The sequence below is a fragment of the Nelumbo lutea genome, chromosome 7 (assembly GCF_056320005.1).
Source record: "Nelumbo lutea isolate HS-2025 chromosome 7, American lotus-T2T, whole genome shotgun sequence".
NCBI classification, from domain to species: Eukaryota; Viridiplantae; Streptophyta; class Magnoliopsida; order Proteales; family Nelumbonaceae; genus Nelumbo; species Nelumbo lutea.
In genome coordinates this window covers 27,471,101-27,488,168 of record NC_142690.1, presented here as the reverse complement: position 1 = coordinate 27,488,168, position 17,068 = coordinate 27,471,101, and the positions used below count along the sequence as shown (strand labels likewise).

Here is a 17,068-nt window from a genome sequence, read left to right as displayed (position 1 = left end):
ATTTTCGAAGTTACCAGGAAAGGTGAAGCTTGGGTGTGGCACTCTGTGCTTGGAAGGTGTCTTGTGACTGCTAAAGGAGGGCGGTTCAGGTTAGGAAGAGTTTGGGTCAGTCTGGTTGGTGCAGCACCATCTTCTCTCTTCCTCCCATCTGCTGGGCGGAGCAAAACCCTAGTTTTTCAAGCACCCTATTTCTGGTTTGACTTCAAGTAAGTTTGCATAGTTAAAATTTCAGTTCTTTGATTTCCGTTTGATTAATGGAGACATACGGAAGTGAGTTAAAGCAGGTGCCGGTTTTTGGACCTGCTCCAGTAGATTCTGTTTTGACTGGTGTTACCACGATTAAGCTAGATGGGACGAACTATCTTGCCTGGGCACAGTCTATAAAAATTTATGTTCGTAGTAAAGGAAAACTTGGGTATCTCACAGGCAGTAAGGTGAAACCCGAAGAGACAGATCCTGAATTTGAGAAATGGATGCAAGAGAACTATACCGTTATAGGATGGTTAGTTAACTCTATGCAACCTCATATAAGCCAGCACTATCTCTGGATGTCGTCTGCTAAGGAGATATGGGACAATGTAACTAAGACTTATTCACAGAAATTGAATGTAGTCCAAGCATACAAATTGAAAAGTGATGTGAAGAACCTGAGACAGGGGGAAAAGAGTGTAGCAATCTACTACTCGATACTAAAATCCCTATGGCAGGAAATTGATGTTATGGAAACTGTGGTATGGGAGAGCAAAAAGGATGCTGAAATGTACAGAAAGATGGTGGAGAGTAATAGGGTGTTCGAGTTTCTCACTGGACTCAACCCTGAGTTTGATATTATCAGACAGAATATTTTGGCCAGAGATGAGGTTACTCTATCACAGGCATATGCCATGATAAGTAGTGAAGAAAGTAGACGCCAAGTTCAGTTGTAGAGTCCACCTACAGAACACTTTGCAAATGTGGGAATGAAATCTAAGGGGCCTACTGAAAAGGGGGAGCAGGTATGTGAATATTGCAAGAAACCACGGCATACCAAGGACACCTGCTGGAAACTTCACCCTAGATTACTCCCTGAGAGGTTTAAGAACAATCCTAACAAGGGCAGTCAAGCGGGAAAACTCAAGACTGCTAATGTTGCTACAGTACCTGAAGGGGGAAGAAAGGAGAGTGAGAAAACATCAACCATTGAGCAGTTGGCTGCAATGAAGTTAGACTTTGAAAAGTATGGGAGGCTCCTAAATCACCTAAAAGCTACAGTTTCTTCAGCCCACCCTTCCAACAGTACATCCTCTTCATCGGCTTTTGCTCACTCAGGTACATATGCCTCAACAAATCATGCTTCAGTTTCAGGTAATCATACACTCCCTTGGATTATAGATTCCGGTGCATCAGACCATATGACCAGCCTATCTAACCTTTTTTGTTCATATCATCTCCTCTCTGGGAAAGAGAAAATATTCCTTGCCGATGGGTCACTTGCCCCCATCTCTGGTAAAGGAGATATAAAGACCTCTGACACCCTGTTCTTATCTTCTGTTCTCCATGTTCCTAAGCTTAACACAAACCTTTTATTTGTTAGTAGCTTAACAAAGTCCATGAACTGCAGCATAACCTTCTTTCCCACTCATTGTGTTTTTCAGGACCTGCAGTCTTAGAGGACGATTGGGAGTGGCCATGAGGCGAACGGAATATACCTGCTGGACACACCAGATCAAGCCTTGGGACCACCTCATGGAGTTGCTTTAGAGTCAGTTGTGTCAGAATTTGTTAACAAAATTTTGTTATGTCATTTTCGGTGTGGTCATTTGTCTTTTTCCGCTTTAAGTCATCTATTCCCATATATGTTTAAAGGAGTGTCTTTATCTAGTCTTCATTGTGAGTCATGTGAGCTAGCAAAGCATTGTAGACATTCTTATTCAATCAGTAATAAAATATTTGTTTCTCCTTTCCATATTATCCACTCTGATGTGTGGCCATATCACATGCCAACCATGGGGGGCTACAGGTATTTTATCCTTTTTATTGATGATTATTCTCGTTATACTTGGATTTATCTCATGAAATCCTGGGATGAAGTACCAATTATTGTGAAAATTTTTCATGAACTCATCCTCACCCAGTTTAATACCTATATCAAAATATTTCGCTCTGACAGTGCTAAGGAGTATTTTGAGAAAACCCTCTCCACTTATCTTGAAACTTTTGGGGTTATTCATCAAAGTTCTTGTTCCTACACTCCACAACAAAACGGTGTGGCGAAAAGAAAGAACAGACATGTGGTTCAGGTTGCTAGATCCCTTTTATTTGCATCCCATGTTCTTGTAAGGTTTTGGGGAGATGTTGTTCATACTGCTACCTACCTAATCAACCGTATGCCCTCCAGGGTCCTTGGCTTTAAAACCCCCTTTAGTCTTCTCTTCCCGGATGAGGATCTCTTTTCTCTCTCTCTCTCTCTCTCTGTGTATTTGGGAGTACTTGTTATGTGCATATTCATAGTCACCAAAAGCATAAATTTGAACCTAAGGCTCATAAGTGTGTGTTTCTGGGATATGCCTCTACACAAAAGGATTATTGTTGTTTTGATCCAGTTCGTGGCACCGCTTTGTATCTCGGGATGTCACCTTTGCCGAGTTGACTCCTTTCTTTAGTATTCCTCCTAAGGGGGAGACATTTGATGAACCCTTTGCTATGTCTCCAGTTGTTCCTCTTCCCATCCCTTGTGAGTCTGATCATGGGGTGTCCACCTCTTCCATTGGAGCCACCCCTAATCCCCTTCTTGCTTCTGCTCCTACTCTCCAGAGGTGTTACCAAAGGTGGAGATTCAGACATATGCAGGTTGTTTCCACTCCTTCAGAAGAGCATCTTGCCACTCCCACAGTTCCTGAGGAAACAGGTCAGCCCTCTATCAACCCAACTTCGACCGTCCCTGACCTTGACCTTCCTATTGCTCTTCGCAAGGGCAAGCGGAAGTGTACAGCCCATTACATCTCCAAACATTTATCTTACAGCCTTCTCTCTCCTTCCTACTACTTTCTTGCTTCTGTTTCTTCACATGTGATACCCAGGTTTGTACCAGAAGCATTATCTCAACCTGAATGGAGGGATGCTATGACGAATGAACTTGAAGCATTATATAAGAACCATACCTAGGATATTGTGGACTTGCCGGAAGGGAAGGAACCAGTGGGGTGTAAATGGGTGTTTACCATTAAATATCACTCTTATGGCTCGGTTGAGAGGTATAAGGCTAGGTTGGTTGCCAAGGGTTACACCCAAATGTATGGCATTGACTATCTTGAGACCTTTGCTCCTGTAGCTAAGATGACTTCAGTTAGGGTCTTGCTTTCTCTAGTAGCTACCTTTGATTGGCCCCTACACCAGTTTGATGTTAAAATGCTTTCTTGAATGGAGATCTGCATGAAGAAGCCTATATGTCTCTACCTCCAGGGGTGTATGGGAAAGAAATGAAAGGCTAGGTGTGTAAACTACACAAATCCATTTATGGTCTCAAACAATCTCCTCGGGCTTGGTTTGAGAGATTTCGTGCTGCTCTTGTCTCCTTTGGCTACATTCAAACACAATCTGATCATACATTGTTCTTGAAGAGAAATAACACTCTGGTGACCTTCTTGATTGTTTATGTTGATGATATTGTGGTCACGGATAATGACATTGAAGAGGCCAGTAAACTAAAAGGATTTCTCAACTCTGAATTTGAAATCAAAGACTTGGGAGATCTTCGGTATTTCTTGGGTATTGAAGTTGCTCGGTCTAAGGATGGTATCTTCATATCTCAGCACAAATATGTCCTTGATCTTCTTGTTGAAACTGGTAAACTTGGAGCTAAGCCTATCTCCACTCCCAGTGATCCTAATCATAAGCTTTCTGCCACAAATGGCGAACATTTGTCTGATAAGGGAGTGTTTCAGAGATTGCTTGGGAGGTTGTTATACCTCTGCATGACTCAGCCAGATATTGCCTATGCAGTAAGTGTTATTAGTCAGTTTATGCATTCTCCCAGAGATACTCATCTAGCTGCTGCAGAAAGGGTTTTGTGCTACTTGAAAGATACTCCAGGGAAAGGTATTCTATTTGCTAAGCATGGTCACATGAAGTTGGAAGCCTTTACTGATGCAGATTGGGCAGGATGTATTGATGACAGAAGGTCCACATCTAGTTATTGTGCTCTGGTTGCTGGGAAAATTGTGTCTTGGAGAAGTAAGAAACAATCAGTAGTTGCTAGATCCTCAACTGAAGCAGAATACAGGGCAATGGCTCATGGTGTGTCAGAACTACTATGGCTACGATCCCTTCTAGAGGAATTGGGGGTGGACTACGAGAAACCAATGATGCTCTATTGTGACAACCAAGCTGCTATCAACATTGCACATAATCTTGTTCAACATGACAGAACTAAGCACATTGAGGTTGATAGGCATTTCATAAGGGAAAGAGTCTCTTCAGGAGAAGTTTGTTTTCCATTTATCACATCTGAAGAGCAACTGGCTGATATCTTGACCAAGGGAGTTCCCAAAGGGAAATTGACACACTATATAAGCAAGCTGGGCATGAGTAACATCTATGCTCAGCTTGAGGGGGAGTGTAAAGATACTGGGCCGAATGGGCCCTAACAGCTGCTTGTGTGATATCCTTTATTTTTTATTTTATGTTGATGGGCCTCACTTAGTGGGCTTGCTATTTGTTCTTGTTTTATTTTCTTTATGTAATTGCCAAGCTGGCCGCCCACTTAAGGGCATACTTGTCATCATTAATTTTTAGAAATTAATAAAATAGGGTTAGAGGAGAAGGGTGAATAATTCGACTTCTTCTCTTACCTCTTCTCTTCGACATACACAGCTCTTGCACTATTATTCAGATCTGATTTGCACTGTTAATTACTGATTTTAAACCTGATATTAGAAGACTGATTCACATCTGAGAAGAACCTAACCTACATTTTACACAAAGTGGCTGTTCCCAGATTTGAATATGCTTTCTTCAGTTGAGATTTTACCATTTTTTAGGTCTCAAATAATGATAGAGTAGACACACCTAAATCATCCCAATGAAGTAGAGATAGGTTGTTCAGGAAACAAAAGTTGATGTGGGGATTGGAATTAGGATACCTTGAATGGTATCCTATAGGATATAATATGCCTGATTCGCCATCTTTAAAATAAACAAAAAAAACCAAAAAAATATAGATAAATAAATTACTCTTTGACTTGCAAATACATACATATACTACATAATACATAAGTAAATAAATCACTCTATTTATGTACATTTCAATTTTACTTGTGCTTATGCTTGTTGGGTTATTCTTGTTCTTATAGTTGTGATACATTTTAAGATTTTGACAGTCGTTCACTTCTGGAATTTTTGTATGGATATATTTTTATTTATGCATTTCTTAATTATTCTCTCAACAATGCAGGGACTTGCTTATCTCAATACGTTTTAATGAACCTGGATGGTTATGGTCAGGCAGCTTCCTTCCTGATCATCTTGGTGATACTCAGTTGAAAATGCGTAATGTCTCTGGTGCATTAAGCACAATACGGGTTGAAGTGCAGGATGCTGATGTTTCCATTATCAAAGATAAAAGGACTGTTGACAGCTCACATGGAATGTCAGGGACATACTTGATTCTTCTCTCTGATGACAATACTGGCTTTATGCCATACAGAGTTGACAATTTCTCAAAGGAGGCAAGTAATTGGTGGAGGCTTGAGAGTGAATGTTAATGTAGCAAACATTATTTTAGGGAAAATTCTTAGAGAAGCATTACAAACTTGTTATATTTCCTAGTATAACCATACAAATCTTGCAAATAATCAAGTGTATTGTACATAAATGTTAACTTGCATGTATGCATGAACTTATTTTCAAACATGCATCTTGCCCATGAACATACATGTTATTTAGGATTTGGATGTGTTGCTTTTTGGTTCACTAAATCATGATATGGTACACCATATATGTATTGGAAAGAGCCCATATGTTTTCTCTCCTTACATTTCTTTTCTGATGTTTTTACCTTTTGATGGAGCTATCCTGTATTAACAGTAGTTATAACTTATAAGAACAACACTTGGAAGAACATGGTTCCATAAGGTTCAAGCCTTAGCTTGAATGGTTGCACAAGTAGTTACCTTGTGGACTGTCTCATCAAAAGTAAGCATATAATTCCTAATAGATGTTTCTTCTCTACAGATACATATAATTCCCCTCATATACCACATGCATTTGTTTTAAGTTTTAGTTTCATGTTTCTTACTTACCAATAAACAGAACTTTTAGTGGTAAATGTTATGATTTTGAATTTTTATACATCAGTTTTCTCTTTAATGTTGATATTATTTTTATACAGATTTGTTAAAGGTATATTTTGCAAATTTTCTATTTTTCAGAGGTTACAGATTTACCAACAAAAGTGTGAAACCTTTGAGACTATGGTTCATTCTTACACTTCATGTCCATATGCTTGGGATGAACCTTGCTATCCTCATCGTCTTGTTGTTGAGGTATGGTCAACCCATTTTCTCTTTAAAAAAAACTTAAGAATTGTTTTACATGCTAATCTATATTTATGTGCAAATCATAAGGTTCCTGGTGAGCGAATCCTGGGATCATTCATTCTCGATCATGTAAAGGAGTACACACCTATATGCTTACCTTCAACAACAGAGGTACATTGTTAGGTTACTAACTGTTAGAGTAGAAATGGTAATATTGGTGGTTTGACTGCATTATGACTTCCATTCAAACTATCCTACTCAGCAGTCAATATTGAATTGTAATTTGATTTGATATTCTTTATATCAAAGCTCAAAGGAACATGAGTTAACCTCCATGTTAAATGAAACTGCACTAGTAATCCAACTCCAAAGTCTTAGTTGCCCTTGATCCCCTATTCTCTTTTTCTATACTTTACACAAGTTTATTGACCTCAAAGTGAATAAAACATAACAGAATCCTCTTCTCTAATCAGTCTCAAAATCTAAAAAGAAAAAATATATATATATGAAGGAAGATCCATTAACAGGAATATAGGAAGAAAAGAAATCCATACTTCTGCCCACCATATCCTTCTCCCCTCAAAATGAATAAAACATAACAGAATCCCCTTCTCTAATCAGTCTCAAAATCTAAAAAGAAAAAAAAATGAAGGAAGATCCATTAACAGGAATATAGGAAGAACCAAAGAAATGCATACTTCTGCCCACCATATCCTTCTCCCCCCAAATCTCATTTTACTCATCACATTCTCTAGGAAAACCATATTCTCCATGAAAGTCTTTGTATAAAAGATGGACCGAATGGCCCATAGGCTGTTTATCCTTTGTTTTTTATGTTCTTTGCTATAATGGGCCTTAATCTGGGCTTTATTCTTTCTTGTGTTATGTTTTTATTTTTCTGCCCAACTAAGGGCCTCTCTGTAAATTATTAAAGTTTAACTTAATGAAATGGAATTAGGGGTGTAAGAGAGAAGGTTATGTTCGAAAATCTCTCTCTGAACCCTAGTTGCCGCCACCTTCTTCTTCTTCTTCTCTCCTCTTGAAACCTGATTTCTGCTACTTTCTTTTGATTTTCTGCAACTTTTTAAACAATCCTTTCTTTTCAAAAGGCTGTTTTTCTTCTTGGTATCAAAGAAGGTTCGACTTTTCCCTCTTGTCACCTCTTTTTTCCCATACACAGTGTGTATGGAGAACTGAATTGTATGAATAGTTAAAGAAACCTATTTCAGCCCAGTTGTTAGTGGTTTCTGGAGAGGAGGGGACTAGTTTTGTCGTCCTCCTGACAGATTCAAGTGTGTTGCTCAAGTTATCTAACAAGAGGGAGAAGGATCTAGAATAAGGAGAAGAGAGAGAGAGAGAGAGTTTGTTTGTAGAAAAGCCAATGCCAACTCCATTCATTCAGGCTATATTTATAGCCTTATGGTGCTACAAACTGGGAGTAGAAATAGGAACTACTGCCCCTTAATCTTAGGAGCTTATCAACAAAAAAACAGAATGCACTTATCTAGGAAACAGAATGCACTTATCTAGGAACAGAATTGAAGACTTATCTATTCTAACAGAATTAAAACTGAATGGATAAGGCTTATCCCAACTAAGAGCTAACATGACCGGGTCTTCTGCTGCTATCCACTTTGACCGGGTCTTCGGCTGCTGCATGCATGCACGTATCATTCTCCTCCCCCCCTGAAGGACCCTTGTCCGCAAGGAAGTCGGGATAAGCTTTTCTGAAGCGCCATTCATTCTCCCAGGTTGCATCCTCAGCTGGCGCCCCAATCCATTTGACCAAGACTTCGGATTTTGGGCGGTATTTGCCCTTGTGAATAATACGGCGATCCAGGATTGCTTCCGGTTGGGGTAGGATGGTCGAAGTATCCGAGATTGGAGGAAGCTGAGTGGAAGTAGGGGTGATGGGTCCCAAGTGCTTCCGCAGCAAACTGACATGAAACACATTGTGGATTTGAGAGCCGGGGGGCAAGGCTAAGCGGTAGGCTATTGGACCAATCTTATCAATGATTTGGTACGGCCCAAAATAACGTGGGGCGAGCTTCATGGAACGCCGAAACGCCACCGAGGTCTGCCGGTAAGGCTGTAGCTTCACATACACGAAGTCACCTGCTACGAACGAGACTTCTCGTCGGTGCTGGTCCGCTTGACATTTCATCCGGTTCCGGGCTACTTGGAGGTTATGTTGTAGCTCGCGTAGGATGATGTCCCGATCACGCAAGTATTCGTCAACTGCCCCTACTCGAGCTGTACCCGGTACATAGGTCAGGAGACTAGGGGGTGGGATTCCGTAGACTGCTTCGAAGGGTGTCATTTTGGTGGAAGAGTGAGTGGAGGTGTTGTAGCTGTATTCTGCCCAAGGAACCCACTCTACCCATTTTCGCGGCTGGTCACTTGCAAAGCACCGTAGATATTGCTCCAACGTCCGGTTAACAACTTCGGTTTGCCCATCGGTTTGGGGGTGGTAACTGGAGCTCATACACAATTTCGTCCCATGCATCTGAAAAAGTGTCTACCAGAATGAGCTGATGAATACCTTGTCACGGTCGCTAACAATGGATGTTGGTACTCCGTGTAGGCGGACAACGTTGGCAACAAATGCCTTCGCGACTGTGGTGGCAGTGAATGGGTGTTTTAAGGGAATGAAGTGGGCATATTTTGTCAACCGATCCACAATTACCATGATAACCGTGTACCCATTGGAGGAAGGCAATCATTCGATGAAGTCCATGGAGATGTCTGTCCACATTTGAGTAGGAATTGGTAATGGCTGAAGCAATCCCATTGGTCTCATGCAATCTGTTTTGAAGCGCTGACATACGTCACATTGTTGCAAGAACTCCTTCACCGTCCGACGCATGTGGGGCCAAAGGAAGCTGTGCTTGATGCGAGAGAGGGTCTTATGAAACCCAAAGTGTCCCCCTACAGGGGATGAGTGGCAGTCCGCCACCACCTTTGAAATCAAGGTGGAGGTGGGGCTCAAATAAATCTTGTCCCCCTTGAACCATACCCCATCCCGTTAAAGCAACTTGTGGGAGGGTCGCTTTTTCATCAATTCCCCATAAAAGGTGTCTTGTTTGACCTCTTCTTGTAGCGTCGGCCACCAGTCTGCGTGTGGTATAGAGATGGAAAGAAACTGAAATTCAGCCATACGTGACAAGGAATCCGCACCTTGGTTCTCAGCCCCTTTTTTATACTCGATCTCATAGTCGTAGCCCAGTATCTTTGGCAGCCACCGCGTTTGTGCCGGTGTGGTTATCCTCTGCTCGAGTAAATATTTAAGACTTTTTTGGTCGGTGCGGACTGTGAATGGTTTCCCAAGCAGATATGGGCGCCATTTCTTAACGGCTTTGACAATAGCTAACATCTCCTTCTCATAGGTGGATAATGCCAAGGCTGAACCTTTCAATGCTTCACTGAAGTAGGCCACCGGTCGGTTTTGCTGGATGAGGATGGCGCCAATCCCGGTTCCACTCGCATCGCATTCAATCACAAACCGTTGGGAGAAATCTGGTAGACGTAGGATTGGCGGTGAAGTGAGTGCCTTCTTCAATTGCTGAAAGGCCAGCTCTGTTGCCTCGTTCCATTGAAATCCCCCTTTGGTCAACAGTTGGGTTAAGGGAGCTGCAATGCTTCCGAAGTCGCGGATGAACTTCCGGTAATATCCTGCTAACCCGAGGAAGCCACGGACCCCCTTTGCTGATGTCGGTGTAGGCCATGCGAGAACAGCTTGTATTTTGGCTGGATCAACGGACACGCCTTGTTCTGAAATCACATGACCCAAGTACTCGACCTGCGAAACCCCAAATTGACATTTTGACATTTTTGCAAATAATTTGTTAGAGGATAATACAGTTAGAACAACTCTCAAATGAGATAGGTGGTCTTCCCATGATTTAGAATAAACCAGAATGTCGTCGAAGAAGACCAAAATAAATTTCCGGAGGTATGGGCGGAAGAGGTCGTTCATGAGGCTTTGAAAAGTTGCAGGTGCATTCGTCAAGCCGAACGGCATCACTAAGAACTCGTAATGCCCTTCATGTGTTCGGAAAGCCATTTTAGGAACGTCTTCTTGCACTCGAATCTGATGGTATCCCGACCGTAGATCTAGTTTGGAGTAAAATTTGGTGCCGTAGAGCTCATCTAATAATTCATTAATCACGGGAATGGGATACTTGTTTTTAATAGTGATTTCGTTCAGTGCTCGGTAATCCACGCAAAACCGCCAAGCTCCATCAGCCTTCTTCACTAGCAAAACCGGCGATGAGAATGGGCTATTGCTTGGTCTTATCAGCCCTGTCTGCAAAAGCTCCTTCACCATCTTCTCTATTTCGGTCTTCTGGTAATACGGATATCGATATGGCCTCACACTCACCGGTCCTTTGTCGGGAAGCAGCGCAATCCGGTGATCATGTGGTCGTTTAGGAGGCAGGCTTGTGGGCGGCTCAAACACATGGGAAAATTCGGTGAGAAGGTGGTCCATCTCGGGTGGAAGAAAACCTGGTTGGCCGCTGCTATGTGAAGGAACTATTTGAAAAAAAAATCCCGTACCTTGTAACCCATTGCATTCCTTGTTGGTTAAGGCTTGATGCTGGCTCGTCCCAATCCTTGGAAGGTGCAAGAGAGTCCCTCCTTTTTGAACGTCAAGGTTAGTTGTTTGTAATCCATCTCGACGGGTCCAAGCGTCTCTAGCCACTGTACTCCCAACACCAACTGGCATGCTGCGACGGGAAGAACATAATAGTCAGCGGTAACGGGGTGTCCTTGAATGGCGAGGGTGAGAGATCGGCACTGCCCCATACACTCGATCTTTTCACGGTTGGCCACCATAACTTGAAATTTCTTGTCTCGGTTCACTGGCAACCCGAGCTTGGAGACGATGGCTTGGTCAATGAAGTTGTGGGTGCTGCCGCCATCAATTAATACGGTCACGTTCTTGTTTTTCAGTTTCCCAAGAACACGTATGGTTTGCAGGTGCTCAGCTCCTGCAATAGCGTGGAAGGAGATTTCAGGGATGGCTTCTTGGTTTTCCTCCTCTGATTCGACAGTCTCCGCGTCCGCCGGTTCCGGATCCTCAATCATGAACAGTTGTGGACGTGCACAACGGTGGCCGGAGGTGAACTTCTCATCACAGTAGTAACACATCCCCTTCTCACGACGTTCTCGCGCCTCCTGGTTGGTGAGTCGCCGGAATGTTGAGGAAGGAGCACTGAAAACCTGGTTCGCGCGCGAGCTTGGTGGAGGCCCAAGTACACCGGCCATGGGGTTGGGCGACGCCTTCTGGGTTGTCATGGCTGATGGGGATCGAATCGGTTGGCTAGCTCTCCGCTGTAAGTGATTTCGTTCCTCAATTAACCGGGCCACTCCAATCGCCTCTATCAAAGTTCGAGGCTGCTTGATCTTCACATCTAAACGAACGTCATCACGAAGTCCTGCAATGAAACAACCAATGAGAAAGCTCTCGGGCAGGCCGTCAACTTGGTGAGAGAGCCTCTCGAAGGCTTCTTGATAAGCCGTCACAGTGGTGGTTTGCTTTAGGCGGGTTAATGCCTCTGATGGGTCCTCGTAGTCGGTGGGGCCGAACCGTTGTAACACCGCTTTGGAGAGTTCTTCCCATGTGAGCGGTCCGCGATGCTTGGTCAACCACCTGTGCCACTGTAAGGCGATGCCTTCCAAATGGAAGGAAGCTAGCTGCACCTGTTGGTCCGGAACAATATTTTGAAATTCAAAATACTGCTCCGCCTTGTAAATCCAACCGCTCGGATCATCCCCATTAAATTTTGGGAATGACAGCTTGACGTGTTGATGAGGGTGGTCATGGGTGGAGCTTGAACGGGAAGTATGGGGCTGTGAGGATTCTTCATGGGCGAAGGGGTTGGTCTCGGGAGTGGTATTGGGAGTGGTTCGTGAGGCTCGAAGGGCTTGGAGTTCAGTTAACACTGCTTGCAAGACAGTGTTCATTTGGTCGAAGCTCGACTCATGTCGTGCTAAGGTTTCATTGACCTCATTGCGGAACTCCGCGTTAGTCTTTCCACGGGTGTCCATGGTCGAACCGGCTTTGATACCAATGATACGCTCAAGTTATCTAACAAGAGGGAGAAGGATCTAGAATAAGGAGAAGAGAGAGAGAGAGAGAGTTTGTTTGTAGAAAAGCCAATGCCAACTCCATTCATTTAGGCTATATTTATAGCCTTATGGTGCTACAAACTGGGAGTAGAAATAGGAACTACTGCCCCTTAATCTTAGGAGCTTATCAACAAAAAAACAGAATGCACTTATCTAGGAAACAGAATGCACTTATCTAGGAACAGAATTGAAGACTTATCTATTCTAACAGAATTAAAACTGAATGGATAAGGCTTATCCCAACTAAGAGCTAACATGACCGGGTCTTCTGCTGCTATCCACTTTGACCGGGTCTTCGGCTGCTGCATGCATGCACGTATCAAATTGGCATATTGTTGAAGTTGCAAGAAGTATTCTCTTTGCCTCACATGTCCTTACAAAATTTTGGGGTGATGCTATTCTCACTGCAGCCTACCTAATCAACCCTATGCCATCCAGGGTTTGGGGGTTTAAGTCTCCCTTCGGTCTTCTTCATCCGAGCAAGGATTTTTTTCCTATTCCTCTTCGTATCTTTGGCTGCACTTGTTATGTACATATCCCAAGTGTCCAGAGACATAAATTTGAACCAAAAGCCCACAAGTGTATCTTCCTTCGTTATTCCCCCACACAAAAGGGTTACTGTTGTTTTGATCCAAAGACTGGCACTCAGTATGTCTCAATGGATGTCACCTTTGATGAGCTCTCTCCCTTTTATGATTCTTCTCAGGAGAGGCATTGTCCAAAGGGGGAGAATTTGTCACAATTGTTTGCTCTTCCCCTTCATGGCCCAATTGAGTCTTCTGTTGAGACTCTCCTCCTTCAAATGAGTCAAGAGAGGATCAGTCATTTCATTCTCATTCCAGTGTTCATATCCCTCCTTTACCTCCTCGTCCTCTTTTTAATCCCAGGTTGTACCAACAGCAGAGAACCAAAAATGAGCAAATTGTTTCCCCTACAGAACATGAGCCTCCTGCACTTCCAGTCACTGAAGAGACAACAAGTACTGATTCAGCCCCTTTGGAGTCATCCTTCCCAGACCTTGATATCCCTATTGCTATTAGGAAAGGAAAAAGGAAGTGTATTGCACATTGCATTTCCAAATACCTTTCTTATAGTTTGCTCTCTCCTTCATATTTTGTCTACCTTTCTTTTGTTGCTTCTAACCCAATTCCCAGATCTGTGTCAAAAACTCTTAGTATTCCAGAATGGAAGGATGCTATGAGAACAGAAATTGATGCCCTGCACGAGAATGACACTTGGGAGGTGGTTGATTTGCCTGAAGGGAAGGATCTAGTATGCTGTAAGTGGGTTTTAACTATCAATATCATGTTGATGGCACCATTGAAAGGTACAAGGCTAGGCTGGTTGCAAAAGGTTATACATAGACATAAGGGATTGATTATCTGGAGACCTTTGCTCCTATTGCCAAGATGACTTCTGTAAGAGTTCTGCTATCTCTGGCTGCACATTCAGACTGGCCACTTTATCAGTTGGATGTAAAGAATGCATTTCTGAATGGAGAGTTACATGAGGAGGTCTATATGTCTCTTCCTCCAGGGATGTATGAAACAAATATGAAAGGAAAGGTTTGCAAGCTGAAAAAATCTCTTTATGGACTTAAGCAATCTCCTAGAGCATGGTTTGAAAGGTTTAGGGCTGCCCTTGTTAGCTTTGGCTATGTACAAACACAGTCTGATCATACCCTCTTTATGAAGAGGAGAGGATCCTTGGCCGTTTACTTGATTGTGTATGTTGATGATATTGTTGTGACTGGTAATGATGTATCAGGGATTAATGATCTCAAATCTTTCCTTCATATAGAGTTTGAGATCAAAGATCTGGGGGAATTGAGATACTTTCTTGGCACAGAAGTTGCTAGATCCAAGGATGGGATACTTATCTCTCAAAGAAAGTATGTACTTGATTTGCTCTCTGAAACAGGGAAGATGGGTGCTAAACCAGTTGCTACTCCTATTGATATGAGTCATAAACTTTCTCCTTCAAATGGAATATTGTTGAAAGATAAGGGAGTCTTCCAGAGACTATTAGGAAAACTTCTCTATCTATGCATGACTCGGCCAGACATTTCATATGCTGTAAGTTGCATTAGTCAATTCATGCATGCTCCCTAGGATACATGGCAGCGGCAAAGCAGATTCTGTGTTATTTGAAGGGTTCCCCTGAAAAGGGAATTCTATTTTCTAAGCATGGCCATATGAAACTTGAAGCCTATACAGATGCTGATTGGGCCGGAAACATTGATGACAGAAGATCTACCTCTGGGTACTGTAGCTTGGTGGCAAGTAATATTGTCTCTTGGAGAAGCAAGAAACAAACAGTTGTTGCCCGATCTTCAGCCGAAGCTGAATACAAAGCCATGGCTCATAGAGTTTCTGAACTATTGTGGCTTAGATCCTTGATAGAGGAACTAGGTATTGAGCATGATAAACCAATGATGTTATTACTGTGATAATCAGGCTGCCATCAACATTGCTCACAATCCAGTGCAACATGACAGTTCTAAACATATTGAAGTTGATAGACACTTCATTCGAGAAAGAGTGGCTTCTGGTGAAGTGCGTCTACCTTTCATCACTTCTGAAGGACAGTTAGCTGATTGTTGTAATGGGCCTTATTCTGGGCTTTATTCTTTCGTGTGTTATGTTTTTATTTTTCTGCCAACTAGGGGCCTCTCTGTAAATTATTAAAGTTTAACTTAATGAAATGGAATTAGGGGTGTAAGAGACAAGGTTATGTTCAAAAATCTCTCTCTGAACCTTAGTTGCTGCCACCTTCTTCTTCTTCTTCTCTCCTCTTGAAACCTGATTTCTGCTACTTTCTTTTGATTTTCTTCAACTTTTTAAACAGTCCTTTCTTTTCAAAAGACTGTTTTTCTTCTGTCTTGGTTAGAAAGAGTCAATGTTCTTTTATGGAATGATATCAAAGCATTCCACTATATCTTGCCTAATCATTTGGTAGAGCAATATAATTGTGTAAACTTGTGGTTGTGGAACCAATATCTGTTCCTTTTACATTTGTGTTTTTCTTATCTTAATACCAGAAAACAAAATCTATTTTGCAACACAAATGGAACATACAGTTGTGTGTCTAATGAGTGTTACTGTATATGGAAGTTTTTATATCATTCAATTGTATTGCAAGACCCTTGTGTTAGTTATTTATCTGCCCTGATCGCTAATCAATTTCCCTTTCATGAGTGTGATTTATTCTTACAACTTACACACATTTGTGTCTTCAGAAGCCTGAAAGAAGACTTTTTCTCTCTATCCATGCTGAAGGAGCGGTTAAGGTGCATTTCCAATATTATTTCTTGGTTGGTTGACTAGAAGCTTTTGATATTAGTTTGTTAATATAAGAATGTTAATACTTTTCTCGTTAACAGGTACTCAGTGTCATCGATTCAAGTCTTCATTTTTTGAAAGATATGAAGGAAACTCAATTTCCTGGCTTCGAAAACAAAAGAAATCCTGATCAGGAGGGGCCAGCATCCTCTGATTACAGAGAGAGGATTGTGGTTCACTTGTCATTTATTGGGATTTCTCTGATTAACTCTTACCCACAGGTATAGATAATAGAAATTCTGTTTTCTTTACCAATCATTTTTCCATATTGGCAATTAAATGTTTCTTCTTTACAGGAATTGCTTTTTGCATCCGCTAAGGACACCAAGATAGAAGTTCTCCAAAATGTGCATCAGCAAAAGTTTTCTTTTCAAATTTCTTCTTTGCAAATTGATAACCAATTGCACAATACCCCCTATCCTGTTATCCTGTCAATGGATCATGTATACAGAGGAAATTCATCAGACCAGCTGAAAAGTAAAGATGATAGTTCAAAGATCAAAAATGCAAATGTGATGCACACTATTTCTGAGAGTCCATGTGGACCTATGTTATTTTTAGCTGCGGCAAAATGGAGGAATAAGGATATTTCACTTGTTTCCTTCGAATACATAACTCTAAGGTTATCTCATTTTCATTAATAATTGATATCAGTATCAATTTTGTTTGTACACAAATGATACAGTAGTCTTATTACATGTGTGCAGATTAGCAGCTTTGCGGCTTGATCTTGAGGAAGAAGTGATCTTAAGCTTGTTTGACTTTGCCAGGACTGTAATTTCAAGATTACAGATCAGAACCTTCAAATATCCAGGTTTTATGCTGCATCTGCTTGTAATATAAAATATGCTTCTGTAATTTAACAATCTTCACAAATTCATGATTGGCTTTCTTATTGTAGGACGTGAACCCCATTCTGTGAATAATCTTTTTGGAAATAGGGAAAGCAGTCCAGCATTACCTTCGGTTGGTCCAATCGGAGCCCCATGGCAGCAAATTTATCTCCTAGCAAGAAGAAAGGAAAAGATATATGTTGAAGTATTTGATTTATCTCCTATCAAGTTGACCTTGAGGTGAGTC

General features: G+C 41.8%; 1 protein-coding gene across 4 annotated transcripts in view; it reads left to right on the top strand.

Annotated features, from left to right (window-relative positions):
* LOC148845850 (vacuolar protein sorting-associated protein, putative (DUF1162)) overlaps positions 1-17,068 on the top strand; it is a 167,027-nt gene that overhangs the window by 136,415 nt on the left and 13,544 nt on the right. For all 4 annotated transcript variants that reach the window (XR_016102214.1, XM_088954901.1, XM_088954902.1 and 1 more), the window contains 8 exons: positions 5,432-5,705; positions 6,408-6,521; positions 6,603-6,686; positions 15,886-15,936; positions 16,030-16,209; positions 16,285-16,610; positions 16,696-16,802; positions 16,890-17,061. Coding sequence is in view for 3 of the 4 variants with exons in the window: in XM_088954901.1 (XP_088811027.1) it covers positions 5,432-5,705; positions 6,408-6,521; positions 6,603-6,686; positions 15,886-15,936; positions 16,030-16,209; positions 16,285-16,610; positions 16,696-16,802; positions 16,890-17,061 (1,308 nt within the window). In the remaining variant the exon portion in view is untranslated. The remainder of the gene's footprint in view (positions 1-5,431; positions 5,706-6,407; positions 6,522-6,602; positions 6,687-15,885; positions 15,937-16,029; positions 16,210-16,284; positions 16,611-16,695; positions 16,803-16,889; positions 17,062-17,068) is intronic.